This window comes from Macaca thibetana, chromosome X, assembly GCF_024542745.1.
Source record: "Macaca thibetana thibetana isolate TM-01 chromosome X, ASM2454274v1, whole genome shotgun sequence".
Taxonomy (NCBI): domain Eukaryota; kingdom Metazoa; phylum Chordata; class Mammalia; order Primates; family Cercopithecidae; genus Macaca; species Macaca thibetana.
The window spans coordinates 9631854-9655639 of record NC_065598.1 but is presented as its reverse complement, the minus strand read 5'-3'; the positions used below and the strand labels follow the sequence as shown (position 1 = coordinate 9655639).

At 47.6% G+C, this 23786-nt stretch overlaps 1 protein-coding gene across 2 annotated transcripts in view; it reads right to left on the bottom strand.

The window, feature by feature from the left end:
• CLCN4 (chloride voltage-gated channel 4) overlaps positions 1-23786 on the bottom strand; it is a 508359-nt gene that overhangs the window by 49550 nt on the left and 435023 nt on the right. For both annotated transcript variants that reach the window (XM_050776582.1, XM_050776580.1), the window contains exons 3-4: positions 2565-2719; positions 144-243 (exon numbers count right to left, since the gene is read on the bottom strand). In XM_050776582.1, coding sequence (XP_050632539.1) covers positions 144-243; positions 2565-2708 — 244 coding nt within the window. In that variant the 5' untranslated portion in view covers positions 2709-2719. The remainder of the gene's footprint in view (positions 1-143; positions 244-2564; positions 2720-23786) is intronic.

Sequence of the window (23786 nt, the reverse complement as noted above, 5' to 3'; positions counted from 1 at the left end):
TGCCCTTAGATATTTCAAGTAATACACCCCTCCCACGGGGGTAAAAGCAACACATGCCATATTCCAAATCTCCCAGAGGTTCGTGTTTTGAGGTTTTGGCCTCTGTAGCTTCCCACGGGAGTGCCATATGCCCATCCACGTACCCGCCAGCAGGCCAATGAGCAGCATCACCACCCATCCTGACCAGGCATCCAGCAGACTCTTGATGAACTCCCATATGGACTCCTTGCTCTTGCTGGTGATCTAGAACAAAGCAGATACAGTAGCTGATCTGAATGCATTTTCAAATTCATGCTTTTTTCCTTGAAACTGTTTCCTCAGGAAACAGGGTAATTAAGAAAATAAAATGAATGTCATCAAGCAGCTAAATTCCCACTGACGTGATTCTTTCAGTTACATGCCGCAATGGTAAGATGAGCTTTCTAGTTCATAGAGCTATAAAGATGCCACAATAGTCTCCAAAGAATTTGAGCACACACGCAAAGAATTCACTTAATTAAAAAACATACTAAATGTGATTTGATCTTTGATAATTTAAAAGCCATGCTGAAGGGGGACGTTGGTTCGGTGTCTTCATTCTGAATATGCATTACTATCTTAACTCACATTGCTAAGTTTCATTAAAAAGCCTCTTCAACACAGGGTTCATCTCCTCCTTTTGTTTTCAAGGTTAAATTTTAGCAGCATGAACTTAGAATTAGCTGGTATAGATCACGTTTGCCATAGCAGATGGACATAGCTATACACACCTCCCTGTGCTAACAGAATCATATGCTCCTCTGAGATCATCATTCCCTCATAGCCTTTTAGAGCAGTGGTGGGGAAAAGTTTTCTGTAAAGGACAAGAGAGTAAATATTTTGGGCTTTGTGGGCCAAATGGTCTCTGTTGCAACTCCTCAACCCTGCCACTATAGTACAAAAGGAGCCATAAAAATACGGAAGTGGATGGGCATTGCTGAATTCCAATAAAACTTTATTTACAAAACGAGGTGCCAGCTGGCTTTGGCCGGCGGGCCACAGTCTGCTGAGCTGTGCTCTAGAGGGCAGACTGCCTCGACCCCACATTCTTGCACCCTAGAGCCAACAGGCTGCAACATCTTCATGACTAAGCCTGGCTCCCTACACATTCCCCTCCTCCTTTCGTGCCAGCCCTTGTGAGGTGACGTGACACAGTCACACTGTCCATGTCACTCCTCACCCTCATCTGAAACAGCTCTCCCCTCACTGCCAGCCACCATGCCGCTGGCTTGCCTCCTACCTGACCTCTCCATAGAGGGTGACCTTGTGAGCAGGCCCCTACACAACACCCTCTCCATTCACAGGAGACTGCTCTTGGCGGGCTCCCCTCTTGTCACGGGCTCTCCATCTGCCTCCCCTGGACCTGGTAACTCTGGGCACCGCCTCCTCCCTTCTCTCTCTGCACACCCAGGCCACTGTGGCTGCTTCTAAAGCTTCAGCCTCCACTTGCACACAAGGACCTCATTCTCCCCCCAGCCCTTCCTTCACCCCTGAACCACAGAGTTCTCGCCACCTGTGATCACCCGTCCGCAGCACAGCTCAAACCAACGCATCTACACAGAACTCACTGGCCTCCCCGGCAGTCTGCCAGTCCCCCCTTGCTTCCTCTAGGCATCAAAGGCATCATCCTCTTCAGGCCACAGCCTGGTGTTCTGTGACCCCACTCTCCTCCTGGACCCAGCACCTCCCCTGAATCCTGTCCGTGGCGCCTCAGAATACCTCTCAATCCTGATCCCCTCTCTCCACCTGCACATCACTGCCTTCAGTCTCCTGAACTCATTTCCAAGCTTCCTGTTTCTCCCTTTGCAGCGCATCTTTATTGTCTTCTGTGGCTTTCAGCATGAAATACAAACTCCTCTCCACCGCCAGCATGGCCGTTCCCCCACATGGCCCTGCTGCCTCCATTTCCACACTCATCCCCATCCCTCCCCCTGCAGGAATACTCAACCAGATCATCGGAGCTCCCCGAATTGCCCAGATACACCACATTCCTTCATGCCTCTGTGACTTAAAAAAGGGGGGCATTCCTGATGTTTAGAATTCTTGCCCTTCCTCTGCCTAGCAAAATCTTAGTCATCCAAGACCCAACTGAAATGTTACCCTTGCTGAAAAACCCTTCCCTAACTGAACCTAAATGATCCCACAGCACTTGACAGATAACCATTGTGGTTCATTAAAATATATACTGATTGCCAACTAGACACCAGGCACTGTCATATGTGCTTTCATATACACATAATCTCATTTCCTCTTCAGGCATAATTGCTTCCATCCTCATGGATGAGAAACAGAGTCCAGAAATGGCACCTGCAAAGTCCCCTCCCTCTCCTCCACACCACACTCCCTCCATATGACACATCGTCCTGCCCAAAAGTCCTGCTAATACAATGATCTGCCAATATATCTGCTCCTCCCACTGGCTCTTTTCCTCTTTAGACCCTAACCCAGCACATGACACATACGTGGACCTAAGCTGCAGCTCAGTAACTTCTGAATGAAAGCATGGCTTAGCCATTTGCAGTGTGTCCTTTCAGAATGCCACTTACCTTCCTGTGTCTGTCGGTGTCCCGTGACTTTTCCCTTAGCCAGTCGATGGTGTGGAAGTCCTCATATGTCCCCACGTCAGGGAACGGCTCATCGAGGAAATCCATCAGGTTTCCAGAGCCACTCATCACTCCCGCATTGACCATGCTAATTACACCTGGGCAAGAAAACCAGTCATTAAAGATGTGAGCAGGACACGCCACGGACATGACAGAAGAATAGTCCGTGTACCCTATTTTCTTACATAAGAAAAATTATTTCAGCACAGGCATCTGTGCTGTAATGAAATATATACACAGTCAATTCTCATGATTCGTGGAGGTTATGCTCTATAAAGTCACCTCAAACACTGAATTACTGAATACTACTACTGTTCCCAAGATAATACAGGGTTAGGTTCCTGCAAAATCTTTGGTCACATTTTCATCAAACAATCAAGCTGTACCTTGTTTATGTACTTCTGTTTAAAGACACTCTATTTAATAGATATTGTTTAACATTGACCTCACAGCCAGCAGCATTACCACTCATGCCTGAACGAGGCTTCTCCATAAAACAAGTCACAGCCCTCTCACGCTCAGGAACACCAGACAGCTTCCCAGCACTGCATTGCAGGGCCATTTTAAACAGCAAAATTACCAACAAAAAAAAAAGCACAAAACTGTGAAAAACATGGCACTAAATGGAACACAAAAAGGACCCTTGTTGACAGGAGGAGAGTGGAAGCAGTAAGGCAGAGCATCGCCCTCTCAGACCTCAGCGAGGAACGGGCACTGCTGACACTTTTTGTCACTCTACACACACACATATCTATGAACAACCTCGAAAGCTCCATGAGTATTGATCTGGGGGCTACACATACATTTTAGCCAGTAGGCAAATTTGCAAATATGGAATCTGCAAATGAAGATCAATTATATACATTCCTAGAAAACCTCACATTCTGCAAAAGCAAGGTGTCCAAATGACAGGGCTGGAGGGGCAAATAGGGTTTAAATGAAAATAATGGTAATCAAACCAATAATTGGTTCCCATGGGAGACAAAGCAGACCACTCAGGCAGGCAGCCTATGTGAATGTCATCATGGATATTCAAAATGTACTCCAATGGCACAGTGAAAATGCTGGCAAGACTTTAATGAGCTGGTGGGAGCCCAGGCAATCTGCAGATGGCAGGAGCCCTCTGTGTGAATGGGGCCACCCTGGAGCTGGACAAGGGAGGTGGGACAACCTGCCACGAGCCAAGAGCCATGAGAAGCTGGTGGCACACTGCCCTGGGCAGGGAGCTCCAGGACAGATGCTCATTTTTAATGTTTTAAAATGCAGTCAAAAGGGCTCCTGCGGCCAGGGCAGTAGCACAGGTGAATGTATCTTCCTTTCCTGTCCAAGGTAATAATTCCACTCCCACTATTCCAGCTCCCCTCACCTGGAAAACAATCGCGAGTGAACCAACATCATCTCCCATATTCTCCCACCATCACAGCCTGATCTACAGATTGCACAGGAGCTCATTTCAGCTGCAGAAAATGCTTTGCAGTGGGACCGAGGCTCACCACCAGTTAGCAGAGAAAAGAATACACTCTTACAGAGACAAGAGGTTGGAATATGCACTAAATAAGAATTACTTTGGCAAAGAGCATGGAAATTTGAATTATAGGATGAGGACCACGAAAGTGCTGGAATAGATGGTTAAACATTTGAAGGGTGGTTATAAAAACATTTGAGTACAGGCTTCTCTCATGTATTTATATATCTGGAGGACTCAACCACGACCCAGTGAAACTGCATTTTAATCAAATTGAAGAGTCACTATGGGCAAAGTAGGGTAATCACCTTACAAGCAATAAAGTGGTCACAGTGATTGATTTATTGATCATCAGTGCAACTCGGCTGCTTTAAAACTTTAAAAGTTTGAGATTTGAGCCATGCCAAGTTGAAAACAATACCCCCTGATGAGTGCCCAGGGAAGAATCACATTGCATAAGTCAGTAGCAACCAATGATATTAGGAAGAGAGTAAAATTAGAAAGCAAAGATTTCATTCTCATTTATACACAAACAAAATGAAAATAACCTCTTAATATATGTGGTAAAGAAAATCTCTGATGGGAAAAACAAGACGACAGGCTGTTGACCCTCCAAGAGAGTGCTTGTCAGAAAAATCCAGCCAGCAGATAGAACCGCAGGGACTTGGGCAGTCTATTCAAAAGGAGTTGATGCTACCTAAAATTTAACTACATCTCTAGTCAAACAACTACTTCAGGCAATAATACCTGAAACAAAAAGTCACTGTAGAGAACAATCATATCTTTAAACTTTGACGGAACATGTAGTGGTCCTGAGGAAAATAAACAGGCTCTGATCTGCAGAGCCTCAGAGGACTTCCCTGGGGACTCAGAAGGAGGTGGTGGTGCCTATTGTGAGGTTGGGGTTAAAAGATCATCTAGGGGCCAGGCACGGTGGCTCACGCCTGTAATCCCAGCACTTTGGGAGGCTGAGGCAGGTGGATCACCTGAGGTCAGGAGTTCAAGACCAGCCTGGCCAACATGGTGAAACCCCATCTCCACTAAAAATACAATAATTAGCCAGGCGTGGTGGCAGGTGCCTGTAGTCCCAGCTACTCAGCAGGCTGAGGCAGGAGAATCACTCGAACCTGGGAGGTGGAGGTTACAGTGAGCCAAGATTGCACCACCGCACTCCAGCATGGGCGACAGAGCAAGACTCCATATCTCAAAGGGAAAAAAAAGAAATCATCTAGGTCCAGCTGACCACAGATTTATGTGTCAGTCCAGCCAAGATCAGCCAACTTTGGCCCAATCCAACCATGCAGCCAACCTGTAGATTTGTGAAAATAGTGAATGGTGGTTGTTTTAAGCCACTGAGTCCTTTGAAGGAGTTGTTAATCAGCAGCATGATAATAATGGGTTACTAGGTAGAATGAACTTGAGCTCTGAAGGAGAGAAAGGAAGACAGGTCAAGTTAGCTGGGGCAATGCAGACCAACTCAGGGGAGGACTGGAGCAGCCATAGATGACAGTACCAATAGTGAGAGGGTGGAGTGGAATTTGCCCCAGTTCAGGCTGGAGGTATCCTGCCTGACAAGAGAACATCTCTCCTACACAACCATTATTTGCCTCCAAAGGGACTGTGGAAGGAATGCAGGACACCTATATCTTGTAACCAATGCCTAAAGGCAAGAAAGTGTCAGTAGGTTTGGTCTCCAAGCATGAAGACCCCAAGAAGTCAGGCTCAAGTTCTTCAACAGCAGATCCTGTCCGGTAAAACTCACTTCACTCAGGACTCAACGAAGACAAGCATGTATTAATACAATAGTATTAATGATGTCATTTACAGCTCTGATGTTAAAAGCGACTCTGAATGGGTCAGCTCGCCCTCAGAACAGGGATCTTTAACACTCAAAGGAAACTTGAACTTTTTATGGTTGGGTGTTAGCAATAATACAACAGGTTCTAGAAGATGAAAGAAAGCAGGAAATCACCCAGATCAAGATCTAGAAGGACAGATTCTAAGTAGAATCAAGGCTTGGCTGAATATAAAAATGCCACCCTAGGTGAATTATGGTTATCCATGTTTGACCAAAAATGTCAGGCAGAAACCCGTATCTTTGAATGTGCTTTTCTCTTCTACCCTGAACCTTCTCCTCTGCCTTGAAAGCTCCTATTCACATTGCAGAACCCTGTTTTGTTTCACCCTATCCGTGGAACTTGCATTAATTTCCCCAGACATAGTTGGGGCATCCTCTTTAGCCATCCCAAAGGATTCTTTCTTTTCTTTCTTTTCTTTTCTTTCTTCCTTCTTTCCTTCCTTCCTTCTTTCTTTCTTTTTTTTTTTTCAGGGTCTCACTCTGTCACCCAGGCTAGAGTGCAGTGGCGCAATCACAGCTCAACACAGCCTCAACTTCCCAGACTCAAGCCATCCTCCTGCCTCAGCCTCTTGAGTAGATGGGACCACAGATGCATGCCACTACACCGGCTAATTTTTTTTTATTATTTGTAGAGACAGGGTCTCGCTATGTTGCTCAGGCTGGTCTCAAACTCCTGGGCTCAAACAATCTTCCTACCTCAGCCTCGCAAAATGCTGGGATTACAGGTGTGAGCCAATGCACGCAGCCCATCATATCTTTATCTATCCTAGTATTGGGGTCTCATTGGACTCAGCAAGACCATCCTCACCCAGGGTCTTTCACAAGGTCTTAGTCAGACAGGGGTTGGGGCTGGCATCATCTGAAGGCTTGTTCACTCACACATCTGGTGCCTGGGCCAAGAGACTCAACAGCTGGAGACTAAAACAGCTGGGGTTCCCAGGCCTCTCTCTCTTTCCATGTGGCATCCCCATGTGGTCTTTTCAGCTGTGACTTTGGATGGCAGTATTTCCTTTTATTTATTTATTTATTTATTTACTTATTTTTTATTTTTTTATTTATTTTTTTATTTTATTTATTTTTTTTTTTTTGAGACAGAGTTTCACTCTTGTTGCCCAGGCTGGAGTGCAACGGCGTGATCTCGGCTCACCGCAACCTCTGCCTCCCGGGTTCAAGCTACTCTCCTGCCTCAGCCTCCCAAGTAGCTGGATTACAGGCATGCGCCACCCCACCCAGCTAATTTTGTATTTTTAGTAGAGACGGGGTTTTCCATGTTGGTCAGGCTGGTCTCGAACTCCCGACTTCAGGTGATCTGCCCGCGTTGGCATCCCAAAGTGCTAGGATTACAGGCGTGAACCACTGTGCCCGGCCGGGTGGCAGTATTTCTTATCCAGAGGCTCTGGGCCCCAAAGCAAGTGTGTTAAGAGAGAGAGACCATGCAGAAGCAGTATCACCTTGCGTGGCGCAGCCTCAGAAGTCAGGTACCATCCCTTTTGTCACTTGCTCTTCATTGAGGCAGTCACAAAATCCCACCCAGGTTCAAGGGGAGAGGAAGTAGACTCCACCTCTTGATGGGGAAATGGCAAAGTTCTAGATGAGCATTCAGAAATCAGAGGTATTATTGTGGCTACTTTTTAAAAACACACAACCAACCGCCCAACTTACAAAACTTCTTGACAAATACAGAAAAGTATCAAGAAAAAAATAAGGATTACCCGTCATCATGCCCTTGATAACTCCCAGAACCTGTTGGTATGTTTTCTTCGTAGATTTATTTTAAAACAAAATGGCAGTATGAGATACTTGGATCTTCAATATTTTACTTTGTCCCTCTATATTCAGTTGTTCATCACAAGAGAGGCAGCATCACATGCATACTGGTTAAAACACAGACTCCAGAATGGCACTGCGTGGGTTCAGATATCACGTCTGTCACTTACTACCGGTGTGACCTTAAGCAAGTTGCTGGACCTTTCTTACTGTGCCTCAGTCTCCCCCATCTATGAAGTAGGAATTGCAGCACTACCTGCCTCAGGGTGCTGTGAAGAAGACGGAATGAGCTGACATTTGTAAAGCAATTTGTGCCTGGCATGTGGTTAGTGCTTCATAAATGTTTGTTAAAATGAAAATCATGTTTCATGGAAACACCCCTTCCTTACCCCCCTGCATGTCACCTCATTTCTGAAGTTGATCTGCTCACTCCTCTGCTGTCTGTAGCTGATAGAGGGGACCCGATGGACTCCAGTTCTGCTCAGGGAGATTGTGGTGGTCCAACTGAGTTTCTGCGGAACCTTCTGTGGGCTTCCACTTACCAAGAATCAGTGAGGCCATTAAAACATGAATCTATGTCTGACATTTGAAATACCTTTTCCTAAAACCTCCTCAAAGCATTTATTTTGAGGAGACTGTTTAGACTGTTTTCTTTCAAATCTGAAATACCTCTATTAAAAGTGGCAAGACCACTAACCAAGAGACTTGTATGACTCCCAAGTCTGGGTGTGTGACCACAGCTGACCCTCACTGCCCCTCTCTTGAAAGCCAGGACCCTGGGATGCTCCCTCCCCTGCCCCTTCACCCCAGTACGTGGCACAGGGAATGAAACTTAGCACCAGCCCCTTTCACCCTCGCAGGGACAAGCAAACATTTTGTCATTAATTAAAACTCTTTGTCTCTGCCACAGATAATGTTCAGGCCTGGGACTTTACAGAAAGTTCAGAGCTATCTTCACTGCCAGCTGTGATTATCTGTCATCACAGAGCAGAAAATCCTAAGAAATACACTCTTCAGTGTCAGCAAAATGAAAACTTTGAGATCCTCTGGGTGGTCATCTCACACCCTCAAAAGGGATCCTCTCAAAAGTTATCACAATATTTGCAACCATTATGGCCCTTAACACCTAGAAGTGGGGACCAAGAAGTTCAATTCAGAAGAGATTAAGAACTATATATAAAAGCAACCTACAGGTAAGCAGTGAAGTCTTTTTTAATTTGTTTTGTTTTGTTTTTGTTGTTTTTTGTTTGTGTGTTTGTTCTTTACTGCTCCATTTCTTTGGCTGTGAAGCAATGAAGTCTTGGAGGAAAAAGCAAGGAGCGGAGAGCCCAGGCTCAGCTATGAAAATGGGCCCCAGTGGCTACTAAAAAGATTCCCATTCCTCTCCCATCAGACCAAAGGAAAACAGACATCATGAAAATGGGGGTGAAGTCAGGTATAATCACAGGAAAAGTCCAGGAAGCAAGTTATCTAGGATATTTTCGTTTACCCTGTTTTTCTGAGAACTGCAGTTTTAGTAAACAAAAGTAGTAAAATTAACATGCCCATGGTAGCTACATTCTAGAAACTGCTCTGTGCTACTCAACTGGCTTGGATCTAGGGGAAGGGTCTGGATTACCTGGAGGAAGTCAGGCATTCCCCCTGTCTGTCAACTTTCAAGATATCTGCATTGGGAGGAGTAGCAGGAAGAATGGACGAGGTACCTGTCACCTTGAGAACTTTTCCTTCTGACGTATACAGATACACACAGGTCTGTAGCAGCAATCTCTTACAGCATTTTTTTTTTCTTACAGCATTTTTAAAGAGGTAATTCACATACCATAAAATGTACTCTTTTAAAGTGTACAATTCAGTGGTTTTCAGGAAATTCACAAGGCTATCCAGTCATCACCACTATCCAATTCCAGAACATTTTCATCCCCCTAAAAGTGACCCCCTACCCATTAGCAATCACTTCCTTCTCCCAGCCTAGGTAGCCACTAATGTACTTTCCATCCTATGGGTCTGCCTATTCTGGACACTTCATATAAGTGGAATCATGCAGTATGTAGCCTCTTGCATCTGGCTTCTTCCACCAAGCATAATGCTTTCAAGGTTCATCCAGGCCGTGGTGCATATCAGTGCTTCACCCCTTTTTATTTATTGCTGAATAAGATTCCATTGTGTGGCTGTATCACATTTTGTTTATCCACTCATCAGCTGATGGCCATTTGGGTTGTTTCTACTTTTGGGCTATTATGAATAAGGCTGTTAGGAACATCTGTGTACAAGTCTTTGCATGGACATATGTTTTCATTTCCCTTGGGTATATGCCCAGGAGTAGATTGCTGGGTCAGATGGGAACTCTGTTTAACCTTCTGAGGAGCTGCCAGACTGAAATCACTTTTCTTGAGTAAGCTTTTTATTGAAGTAAACAACTATTCGTAAAATGCAAAAATCATAAATGAACAACTCCACACATTTTCACAAAGGGAACTCACCCATGTATGGAGTGCTCAGATCAAGGGACGAAACATGACCAGCCCCTAGACACCACTTCAAGCCCCTGCTAGTCCCTAACCCACCCCTAAGGGTAACCACTATCCTGACCCTCACACTATAGATTACTGTTGCCTGCTTCTGAACTTTAAAGAAATGAAATCTTTTTTCCAGCTTCTTTCATTCTCTATTATGTTGCAAGATCTACCCATGTTATTCAGTGTAACTATCTGTTCATTCTCTTCCCCCTGTAACAGGGGCCACCAAACTTTTTCTGTTAAGGGCCAGAGAGTAAATATTTGAAGCTTTCGGGGCCATATAGTCTCTGTCGAGACTACTTACCTCCACCGTTGTCATTGGAAAGCAGCCAGAGACCATAGACACATTAATGCCTGGTGCTATGTTTCAATAAAACTTTATTCACAGACACTGAAATATGAATTCTAGATCATCTTCGTGTGTTGCAAAATATTATTTTTTTGGCTTTTTCTCAACCATATAAAAATGCAAAAACCATTCTTAGCTCATAAGCTGTTTGAAAGCAGGCGGTGAGCTGGAGTTGGCCCACAGGATCACGAACTTGGCCGACTCCTGTTCCACAGTATTTGACTGAGGAATCAGCCCCAGTGTAGTTATCCATTCTACTGCGGCTGACACCTGGCTGATTTCCCATTTGGAGCCATTACACTTCGTGCTGCCATCAGTATTTACACCGCCCAAAAAACACTGTGGTTGAAGCCCTTCCACCTGTTCCCTCTGTCCTCTGCCCGGCAGTGGCCAGGTGCCACAGAACCTGCCAATGTTTATGCCAGTATTCCCCTCCCAAATCAGACCATATCAGATTATTTGCCAACTTGCTCTATTACCTAATCCCCAGATGACTTGGACAGATGGAACGGAAAGTCATAACTCAGATTAAAAGATTAAAAGTCTCCAACCAGCAAGGAAGGCCACCCTAGAGGCGAGTCCCGGTAGGGTCCCCTGCCAGCGTGGGCAGGGTAGAAACTGCTACTAAAACCACCTCTGGCTCCCATGAGCCTCTCCCACAAGCTGTTCCTGCCCCATGCTCCTTCCTGTTTCCTCATAGTAACTTAACTGATAGGGGTTTGCAAATCTTTCCCAGAAAGGGCCAGATGGGAAATCTTTTCAGCTTTGCGGGCCATATAGTCTCCATTGCGATTACTGGACTGTGCCATTGTAGAGCAGAGCAGCCACAGACAATATGGAAATGAAGGGATGTGGCTGCCTGCCGATAACGCTTTATTTACAAAAACAGGAACGGGCTGGATCTGGCCTGCAGGCTGTACTTTGCCAGCCCCTGCTTTACACCATGGGTATTTATTGGGCATCTGCTACCTGCCAGGCCGCTGTCTGAGTCACCAGAGTTACCAGCACATTTGCGGCCCTCACCTCCCAACAAAATCCAGCAAACAAATCATTGTGACCCATGGGGACAAGTATAATATAAAGACAAGTGTCCACAGTCATTCCCCTTAGGATTATTTAAGGGAAGGAATGAGTTTCCAGAAACCCAACAATGCAACTAAAGGATGTCACTGTCAACATCTCAACCTTAAAGCTTTGGGAAAATAAAAATGAGTTCCTATTACACACACACACACGCACACGCACACACGGGCGGGGGGGCAGGGAGAGAGAGAGAGGGGTTTCTGTGAGATCCTACAATCAGAAAAGTTTCTCCAAGTAATTAGTGATCTGAACGCTTCAAGATTCCAGGTGCCTTGGCTCATGAATAAAAATATGATCATACCATAGCACTAACAAAGTGTTCAAGATCATCACAGTTACCTGTAGTGTTCACATGACACCATGAAAAGCACAGGACACAATAGAAATTCTAGAACACACAGCCAGAGGAGAGGGCCCAAGAACATCAAGTTCAGAGACAGGCCATGGTCAGATGGCAGCTAAAAATAAACATCTCGAAATCTTCATTTCTTATAGACTTTCCAGGAGCCCCAAGGACTCATCATGAGCAGCCTTTACCGAGTTGCTTTTCTTCCAACCTTGTGGATTATGAGAGGTGCTGGGCTCAGTGGCTGCTGGCTGCTGGCTGCCAGCTCCTTGGTGCTGGGGGCCCCTAGTCTCACAGGGGATTTCACTGCAGCCCAAGACGACTGCTGGCTCAGCTCCTGCTGGTCAAACAAGCCTGTGTAAGGAATGTTTCCCCCTTTTTCCATCTCCTCCAACCTGTAACTCCTACCTCGTCAGAAAAAGAAGGCAGTACAACTCTCCCAAGCCTACCAGGCCTCACCTGCCATCCTCCCCGTGGCCTTCAGACCCTTAGCTGGAGCTCCTACCCAGGTCACCGCAACCTCCTAACTGCCTAGCCCACCGCTCCAGCTCTGCCCAAGTAATGCCAAGGTAATTCCCTCTCTGACCCATAGCCGTTCCTCTGTCACCTTCAGTGGCTTCTCATCTACCTACCCTTTGAGTCAACCCCTTCCCAAGGTATGCTTGCAATGAGTAACTCTTAAACACAGAATACAGAGCAAAAGAATCCGGATGCATCCAAATACGCTGTGTGATCCCATTTACATCATGTTCAAAAACGGGCAGAAGTAAATTACAAAGCTCAGGAACCAGAATTCATTGGTAAATCTACAAAGAAAAGTAGAAATGTAAACACAATAGAAGTCAGGAGAGTATTTTGAGGGGCAGGGAGGAGAGGGGACTGGGCAGGGGACAAAAGATGACAGCAACAACAGTCTTTCCTGACTTGAGCAGAGGCATGATGACACGGTGTTCCTTTTACAATTTGTTCAGCTATATGGCAGTGTAGGGCAGCCTGGAGGGTAGGAAGAACTCAAGGGGGTGACAGAAAGGAAGGGCTGACAGCAGGGCACAGGGTGGGGGGAATTAGGGAGCAACTGGGCTCCGCAGGTTGCCATGGGTGTCACCAGCCCTGCTGAGCTGCAGTCTGCTCACCTGTAAAATGGGCTAACAAGACCACCCTCCTAGGATGGTCCTGAAGATTGTTTATAAAATGCCTGCCCTGGAACGGGCCCAGCTGTTCGTTGTCACACAACAGATATTTGCTAAATGAGCTTGTTATTGGGTGAAAGCTCAGCGGAGGACTTGGGTCCGTAAAGGGGTGCTAGAGTGGTCCAAAGTAGCCATTTGTGCCTCCCTCAGAACTCTCCCAGTCTTCTTCAACTGCTAACAAAGCTGGCCCCTGGCCCCGGGTGTGGCACACAACCCAATCTGGCCAATGACAATGCTCCAACTACCAGGCACAATGACTGGCTATGGGGATGAGCATGGGATCCACGCAGGGCCGCACAAATGGACGAGCAGAAGAAAGGAAGTCTCTCTTTCCAGGGCAGTGGCTAACTTGGAGCCACCAACCCTACCAAGGGTCTATGGTGGGAGGGAATGAGGCCAAAGGCAGACACCAAAGTGTCCCCTGGAGACCATTCCTCCCCCAGGGAACGCTTGACAATGCCTGGAGACATTCTTGGTTGTCACCTCTGGGGAGGGGGATTGCTATGGCATGAAGTGGGTAGAGGCTAGAGATGCTGCCCAACGTCCTAAATGCACAGGACAGTCCCCACAGAGAAGAATGATCTAGCCCCAAATGACCACAGTGGCAGATTGAGACAGCTAGAGAACAAACAAGCCAGAGACCCAGACAGACGCCTTCCAGTTCCTGAGCTCAGGCTCCCTACATTCCAGCAGATTCCCTGGGTTTCTTTCCCAGCTTACGTCACCTAGACCAGCGCTTCTCATATGACAATGCACATGCGCATCCCCTGGGCTTCTGGTTAAACTGCAGGTGCTGATTCAGCAGGTCTGGGGCAAGGCTGAGGCTCAAAATTCTCACAAGCTCCCGCCCCCGCAGAGGCACTTTGGAGAATGGCGAGTAGGTAACAAAGAAAGAAAAGCTGGGAGGCCGAGACGGGCGGATCACGAGGTCAGGAGATCGAGACCATCCTGGCTAATATGGTGAAACCCCGTCTCTACTAAAAATACAAAAAACTAGCCGGGCGAGGTGGTGGGCGCCTGTAGTCCCAGCTACTCGGGAGGCTGAGGCAGGAGAATGGCGTAAACCCGGGAGGCGGAGCTTGCAGTGAGCTGAGATCCGGCCACTGCACTCCAGCCTGGGCGACAAAGCGAGACTCCGTCTCAAAAAACAAAAAAGAAAAAAAAAGAAAAGCGACTGGGCTGACTTCAGAAATCGGGGAGCCAGGAGCAGAGGACAGAGAAAGAGCCACAGAGGGAGGAGATTAAGCAGTCACGTGCCTGGGAGGCTGGGGAAGAATTCCAGAAAGGTACTGCCATGGAGCCCCACGATTCCCAGCCCAGGGTGCGCAGCCAAACCACGTGGGGGCATTCAGAAAGCCCAAGGAGCAGCACCCGCCCAGAGTCATTAAACCGGGGTCCCTGGGGCAGAGCCCAGGCATCAGCATTTTTAAAAGCTCCCCAGGTGCTGCCAATGTGCGGCCTCAGATGAGATCTGACTCCGGCCTGGATGAGCCACGCATCCCTTAGGGTCTTATTAAACGGCAGATTCTGATCCTGGAGAGCTGGGGTGTGGCCCAAGACTACATTTGAGACTCCGAATTTCTAAGGCACTCCCAGGCGATGCCTGAGACCACCACATGAGGCTCTAGGAAGATTGGTTTCATCTGGCGGCTGGCAGGGTCTTGGAGATGTCTGAGAAGGGAGGGGAAGAGGGCAGTCTTGCAGTTAGTTGCCTTTGAAGAATGTCGCCAGGCTGCAAGGCCTGCATTACCGTGATCATCATCAGACTTTGTGTCATTTCACTCCTTCCTGCTCCAGCTTCAAAGCTTCCCCACAAGTGCCTCCTCCGGGGGCGGCCAGGCCAGCCAGTCTCCTGCTCCTCAAATAATATAAACATGCTTAAGAAATGCAATCCAATGCAAATTAATAGCCACCTTCAAATTATACAACAGAGCACTGTTCTCTTAATTTACTTGTGTGGAAGGACGGAAAAAAATGTTCTGGCATGAATGTTTGAGGCTATAGCAAACATTTGTTTATCTGCCTATTCACGCTGCTCAGAACTGAAAGATTAGAAATGGAAGTTTAAAATACAGCAAATGGACCAGGATTTTCTGCCCCGACAATGCTCACATACACACACACACACACGCACACACGCTCTCTCTCTCTCACACACACACACACACACACACACACACACACACACACTTTCCCATTCCTCCAATGAGCAGACACAGGAAGGAGACATCTACCTAAGGAGGTTAGAGGGAAGCCTTGACCTCTTCATTCAGTTACAATACTGCCACACGACCCCAGGCACGTGAACTACCCTATACACATGGCTCTGTTGTCCCCATCCAATTTCTAGAATAACTACTATATCTGATGCTGCCAGCGCCCCACTCATATCACTCAAAACCTTCCAGTAAGCTCTAGCTAATTTCTAACCATATCGCTTAGTCTGAGGTCACTGTCATTGTTTTGAGACGCACAGAAGGTGGCTCTGCTCACATGGCATGCCTGAAGTGCATCATTGGGAATAGGTATTAATCGATGACTCTCAAGAACTGACTCTCGAGGGAAAGGCTTGCGGGGCAAAGTCTGGAGAAAACCAGACATCTTCAAATGTTCCACTCCCTTGTCCCTTAAATGAGATTATTTCAAGGAATGTGCTTTGTACCTGTGCAGAAAACACGTAATATAGCAGACCTGAGACTGCTTTCCTTAGGAAGTCCTGTTTGCAAGGTTGGCCCTTGGTTGGCATCTGGGAATTTGTATTTTGGGAGGGTTCCCACCATTCCCAGAGCTGGTAAGACTGGCTCACTGTGCCTAAACTCTTTGTCCAAATACTGTGATCTATGCTGAATGCCTGCTTTCTCTCTGGGAGTCTGGAATTTTGATGTGTGCTAGGCAGAGGATGCCTATTTGAGCAGCCCCCAATAAAAATCCCAGGCGCTGAGTCTCTAAGGAGCTTCCCTGGTGGACATTTCACACATGTTGTCTCAACTCACGATGGGCAGGAGTAGGCATGTTCTGTGTGACTCCACTGAGAGAGGACTCTTGGAGACACGTGCCTGCTTTTCTCCAGACTTCGCCCCATAAGCCTTTTTCCCTTTGTGGATTTTTCTCTGTGTTCTCTCGCTGTACTAAATCATAGCCATGCATATGACATGTGTCAAGCTTTATCAGCCCTCCTAGGAAATCACCAGACCACCCAGTGGTGATCTTGGGGGCCCATGACACAGCGAGCACCATTTCCTAGTTTCCAAGTGTGGAATTAAGCTCCAGTCACCCATTGGGTGACATTAACAGCCCAGCCCTAATGGCTGCCTTCCTTTCCTAGTCTCATTTCCCCACTCCCCTCCCAAGTCAGCTTGTACCAGAAACCTCATTTCAGGTTCCACTTCTGCAAGGACCCAAACGAAAGCAGCATCACATGGCATTTTATATTTCTTCAGCCAGTTATGCCCTTGCCTGTGTAAACCCATGTGAGTGATCTTTACCCCTCCTACACAAATGGGCAAAACCTAGGGCTAGGCAAAGAGTTATTAGAAATAACATCAAAAACTCAATCCATAAAAGAAACAAAAGTGGTAAGCTGTACTAGTTAGGCAAAATAAAACTTTCCCTTCATTTAAGAATTCAGAGCTGGGCACGGTGGCTCATGCCTGTAACCCCAGCACTTTGGGAGGCTGAGGTGGGTGGATCACCTGAAGCCAGGAGTTCGAGACCAGCCTGGCCAACATGGTAAAACCCCTGTCTCTACTAAAAATACAAAAACTAGCCAGTCATGGTGGCAGGCACCTGTAATCCCAGCAGCTACTCCGGAGGCTGAGGCAAGAGAATCTCTTGAACCCAGGAGGCAGAGGTTGCAGTGAGCCGAGATTGCGCCACTGCACTCCAGCCTGGGTGACACAGTGAAACTCTGTCTCAAAAAAAAAAAAAGTTTCAGAAAAACTCCCTAATATACTTTATTGATTGCCGACAAAGATCAGTCCCCTAACAAAAGGGTCCAAGCTGTGCTGAGGCTTCTGGCAATTAGGGGACAACATGAGCACTAAAATGGCCTGTCCTAGGCTTCCTGACAGAACCCTGGTGGCTTATCACTGTCTAAACCAGTGGTTCTCCAGCTTGAACGTGCATCAGCATTACCAGGAGGGCTGGGGAAACCCAGGCTGTCAGGTCCCATTCTCAGAGTTTCAGATCCAGCAAGGCTTGGATGGGGCTGGGGAATCTGCATTTCTAACAAGCTCCCAAGGGAGGCTGCTGCAGCTGATCCAGGGGCTGCACATTAAGAGCCACTGGCCTAGTATAACCTTTTGTTCCCTTCCTATTTTCCACTCATTTCATGACCTGCATCCTTGCCATTGTGTTTTAATCACTAAAATTTTTAATATTGTTTATACTATTAATATTTTTAACATCAATCTTACTTAGAAACTGCATTTTGTTCAAATGATTATTTACAAACATGTTTCCTCCCTTATTAGGCTGTGAGCTCCTTGAGGGCAAAGGCCTGTGTTACTCATCTCTGTTTACTATCTGGACCTGCATAAAATGAAGTGTTTGCGATATAGAAATAGTGTCCACTAAGCCACAAAAAGCTTAGCCAGGCACACATACTACCTCTATTCTACAAGGAGTGTTATTAATACTATATCCATCAATAGATGTAAAACTCTATCAAGTAGTCAGCTATTGAATGCTTTGGACATCACTGCATAGACATGCTCAAGAATCAAGATAAGAGGCCGGGCGTGGTGGCTTATGCCTGTAATCCCAGCACTTTGGGAGGCCGAGGCAGGTGGACCACCTGAGGTCAGGAGTTCAAGACCAGCCTGGCCAACATGGTGAAACCCCATCTCTACTAAAAATACAAAACTAGCCAGGCGTGGTGGTGCACGCCTGTAATCCCAGCTACTTAGGAGGCTGAGGCAGGAGAATCGCTTGAACCCAGGAGGCGGAGCTTGCAGTGAGCCAAGATAACACCACTGCACTCCAGCCTGGGCAACAGAGCAAGACTCCATCTCAAAAAAAGAAAAAAAAAGAATCAAGGTAAGAAAGATGTTTTATCTGTGCATGTACAGAGAACAAAAGGCTATGTAGGCCAGCCTGAAGTCACTACCATGTCAAACGTGAGTGGTTTTGAAACACCCACCGTCACCCACCAGTTTTATAATTTGTAGCAAAATTAAAAATTTTAAAAAAGAAAAACAGAAAATATTTTTTAAAAACACATAATAACAATTTGTAGCAATGCCTGTCTGAAGGGCATACCTTGCCTTTCCTTACTGTTTCTCTTTTTTTTTTTTTTTTTTCTGAATTCATCTTGTTTCCCTTGTTACTTTTCATTCATGAAAAAAGTTGGGCTGACAAAAACAGGCGCCCTCCTGATATCCAGCCACAGGCATTGAACACAGAATCAATGGAGCCTGAGGGAATGGACTCTGGACCCATAACAGAGGCTAAAAGCACTACAAGCTGACGATTTCTTATCAACCCAACAAGACAAACCCTTCACTGTTTTTATCCAATTGGAGGAGGTGAGAGCTTGAGAGGGAAACTGGCTTAAAAATCCCTTTAAGGTCTCTCAAGAAGTTTCTCTGAAATAAATGTAGATACACTGACCAGAACATTCAATATAGGAAATCTTGTTTACACAAAGATTTAAGCTATTAGACTATATAATCCCATAGATAGAAGAAGCTCAACAAACCCCAAGCACACACACAAAAAAGAAAACTACACTAAGGCATATCATAATTGAATTGTTAAACAAGTGAAAAAGAGGATCTCTTAAAAGCAGTGAGAGAAAAGAGACACTTTACATACAAAGAAAGCTATTAGGCTATATAGGGCTATGAGGAGGAAAGAGGTACCACTCTATCCCATAATAAGAATGAAGCTCACAAGCCTAATGTCAAGTAAAAGAAAGACACAAAGAAAAGCAGACACAAAGGGATCCGTGATTCCATCCCTATAAAGTTCCAGACAAGCAGAAGGAACCGGTGGTGTTATTCAGGATAGCAGTTACCCTTGGAAGTGGACATGAGGGTGGCTTCTGGGAGCTGGTCATGTTCCATTTTTGGATCTGGGCACTGTTACCCAGGTGTGTTCACCTTGTGATAATTCATCAAGCTGCACACTTACCCTTTATGCACTTTTCTGCACACGGATTTCAATTAAAAGTTGACCAAAGGCAATCCAAACAAGCCATCAGCTGAAATTAAATCTCACTGCTTCACTTTACAAAAGTGAGGTTTTTCATTGGCATACTTGCAACACTTCTTTGAAGTGCCTGTGAAATACTTTCTCTTTTCAAACACCCATTGCATCCTCTCTTGCAAAAATGACCTCCCATTGAAATAATTGAGGTCAGAAGTCTGAAAGCCCTGACGAAGCAAAGGCGCTGGAGTCGGCAAATCCCCTGTGCAGCAGGCAGAGGGCATGCGCTCCACGCTGCATTACAGGCTGTGGCATGTTTCCCTGGTGCTGGAGGAAAGGGGGCTGCGCGCGTCAAAAATGACCTCCTGCATCTGTAAATGCCGAGAGCCCAAAGTAATGCCCAGCCAAACCCCATTGGCATTTGGGGAATATTTTACTGAAGTCTCCAGGCTATAAAGAGATACACGGGATATACATTTTCATGAAATACAGGCCGTTGCCCATTTACTAAAAATCTATATACCCAAACTCATCCTCAATATGCCCTAACTTATCATCAATAGACCTAAACTTTGCATGAAGCTCCTCTCCTCTCCTCTCCAACCCGGGAATGAAAGAGAGAGAAAATACCATGAACAACTATGGAACGATCAGAGAAAACTGGAGCTTCAGAAGGGGCAAACAAAGGCAGCTATGGCCACAGCCTGGGGAGTTAAGCCAAGGAGAGACCAGCACTGGGCCTCCCCTCCAGGAAAGCTTTGGACCCTTACCAGTCATATCAGTTATCTGACGCTGCATCACTAACTACCATTTACACTGACCATTCACAGTTTCTATGTGTCAGGAAGTGGGGAGCAGTGTGGCTGGGTCTTTCTGGCTCAGCGTCTCTCAGGAGGTTGTGGTCAGGATGTCAGCCCGGACTGCTGTCACCTGAAAGCTGGACAGGGGCTCCCTCACATAGCAACCAACTTGCTCGCCGACATCCCCACAGGATGGCTTGAATGTCCCCATGACATGGCAGTTGGCTTTCTCCAGAGGGGGTGGTCCAAGAGAACCAGGACGGTCTCTAATGACCTAGCTTTGGAAGTCATACGCTGTCGCTTCCACGGTATCCTATTGGTGACACAGGTCAGCCCTGAATGGTTCCATATGGGAGGGGACCACACATGAGCGTGAACACCCGGAGGTAGGATGGTCGAGGCCCATCTTGGAGGCTGGCTCCAATACCAAAGCTTTTCACTGCCTTATTCCACCTTGCCTGAAACACCAGGAATTTCCATTTCATCTGTAATCATTTTGAGTCCTGGTTTTAAAATGCGGACACCTTTAGGATGATGAGGTGGCCAGGACTCATTCCACCCCTCCCAGCTAACCCTCCAAACACCAGAGGGGAGAAGACAGGAAGACACTGACAGTGATGGGAGCCAGGTGGTGGCCCCCAGTGAGGGGTGGAGGGCCACATGACCAAGGAGGGTCAAACAGGGGGAAGCTCAGAGCAAAAGGATGCTCAGAAAGAAACTGTGGCTGTTTCAAAATTCTGCCTCAAGCCAACAGAGACACTTCCTTTTTCCTCCTCCCACTTCCTCCCCGGCCCCTGGCCCTGCCCCCAGCACTCTCTGTGTTTCTTCAACCACAGTCTGGCTTCCATAGGACTGGGCAGCTGGTGTGTGACCATGGCAGGGTTCCTATGGACCCAGGGCCATGCAGTCGTTCGTTCCACGTTGAAACCCAGCCCACGTGTTGGAAACAGGATGAGACCAACCACATGTGGCCTTGGGTGACACAATGGCCTCAGTGTTCTCACATCCCCATCCCAGGGGCAGGAGGGCTGGGCTGTGAGGTGTTTGTGTTGCTGGTGCCAAGAGCCAAGGGTTTGGAATTTCCCCAGAGACTTCTTCCCATAATAATAGTCACAACGCCTTTGTACAGGGCTCAGTGTACCTGGCTTCATTCTAAGCACTACCCCCGTGTATGAAATACTGCCTCCCTTAGGCCCACGTTACAGATAAGTTACAAAGAAGCAAACTGCGGCACAGAGGTTAAGTCTCACACACAGTGAAGGGCAGCCGGATCCAGCCCAGGTCCAGGGGCCTTTCTCCACAACAGCAGGCAGGCCTCTGCCACCTCAGGACCCAGAGCCACGTGCCTCCATGGAGAGGGCACTGGGGGCCATGTTTCTCCTAAACCGTGTGAGAATAGCTTAATGAAAGGCCCCCGGGTTGCCCTCTCACATACCCACAAAAAATGCTGCTGCACGTGTTTGCTAGGGCTGCCGTAACCAAGTGTCACGGACTGGGTGGCTCAGATAACAGAAGAGGGTTTTCTCCCAGTTCCAGAGGCCAGAAGTCTGAGATGGAGGGATGTACGCTGCTGATGCCTTCATTTCACCCTGATGACCTCTGTAAAGGCCCTATCTCCAAATAAGGTCACATCTTGAAGTACTGAAAGTTAGGACTTCAATCTCTGAATTTCGTGGGGACACAGTTCAAGCCATCACAGCTGCTGAGGACAGTGCAGATGGGAAATCCCTCACTCTTCTGGCACCTCCACGGCCTGGCCTTCCCTTCACCATTTTCTGACAGGTTTTCTCCACAACAACCTATCTTGTGCTTACCCAAGGTTCACACCCCCTCCATGGATAAAAAGAAAATTTCAGGAGCCACTCATGACTAGCAAGTGTGTAAAGGCCAAATGCTGGAAGGCACCCAAAACGGCGTTCATGTGCTGTTCCTGGTGTCCTAGGACGCCATGGTGAAGACAGGCAGGCCACTCTGACCAACACAGGGGCTGACATTTGAGCCAATTCCCATGTTTGGGGTAAAAGGGGAGCTGGTGCATGGCGTGACTAAGCTAAGAGGAACAATCTCCCAGCTGTCATGGTGGCAGTTGGGCCTCCTATCTGCTAACCACAAAGGCCTTTTCACCCAACCAGCGCCTCCAAGGGTTAGAGTGGAGGGCGAAAAATAACTTTCACATTTAGCCAAATCAACCCAGAAGGGAAGCAAAGAGCCAAGAAGTAGGAAGACACAGTCAGGCCATCAGGAAGCATCGCAAAACTGCAGGCAAGGCCCAGTGGGGCAGCAGCCACAGAGAGGAGCCGCAGGCCCGGCACCCAGGGCCAGGAGCAGCCTCCCCGACAAAGAAACACGGTGTCAGGGTGGCTCTTACATCAGCAAACCCCAGACCCATCCTGGGTGCCCCAACTGCCGCAGATGGGAAGAGCGGAACACCATCCTCAAGGGGAGTGCCCACCTGCAGCCTCTCCTTCATGACCCTGTTGTTCCCATGTGCCGTCCTCAGGGCAGGTCAAGGGCCTGACCCCAGCCTTCCAGGACTCTCCTGCAGCTTCAAGAGGGTTTCAAGTCCCTTCTGTGAGGAAGGCTCCGGCCTCACATCTACTTTCGACCCAGGCAACAGCAGGCTCTCTGTTGAATACGAGGAGGCTGAGTGCTCAGGGCTGAGGGAACAGCCAGTGCAAAGGCCCTGGGGCAGGGCAGGACCCTGTCAAGAACAGTGTGAAGATGGCAAGCCAGCAGGCAGGGGCTTCTGTGAACCCCCTACTGCAGGTCACTGCATCCCACAGGAGTGCACGCAACAGGCAGTGCAGAGCAATGAGGGCCACTTGGAGAAGACAACAAGGGAACAGGTGTGGGGTTTGACCCTCCAGCCACCGAGAACAGCCAATTCAGAGACTCAGTGGCAAGAACAAATGTGCTGGGCCCGAGGACAGCAAGCAAGCTGTGTAGCCAAAATCACCGGAGCCACCGGTGGCCTGACAGCTTGGGAGACTTCAGCCACAAGAAGCTGGAAAGAGAGCTTTTCAGGTGTCATGTGGGAATGTGCATGGCCATTTCCTCTGCTGTCCCTGGGAGGCACCGCCCATCAAAGGTGATGATGCGACTAAGCCGGGTGCATGAGGACACGTGTGCAGCCTCCACGTCCTGCCCTGTAGTTACATGCTACCATGTGACCCTCCTACGCCAGGCTTCTTTGATCACCAAGGGCCCACTCTGGCACCTATGACAACATTGCTGCTAAAGAGGTTAGCTGCTCAGTCCAACTCACCTGGTCACCCTGGCCACTCCCCATCTGGCCTCCATTCTCACCTCCTAGCCTCCTTGCTGGCCGCCCTGCTTTCTCTCTCACCCATCTCTGACACTGCTCCTGACAGCAGCCAGTCCTTTTAACCCAGTCTCAACATGTCACTCCCCAACACAGGAGCATCCAGTGGCTTTCCATTACACTGAGGACAATCCAGGGTTGACACCACGACTGCCAGTTCCAGGATGGCCTGCCCCCTGCGACCCTCTGAGTACCTTTCCCCATCCCTGCTCTCTGGGTCGCTCTTCTTTGCACATGCTGATTTCCCTGCTTTCCGCAAACGCTTTCTGTCCTGCCCTGCCTCAGGGCCTTTGCACTGGCTGTTCCCTCAGCCCTGAGCACT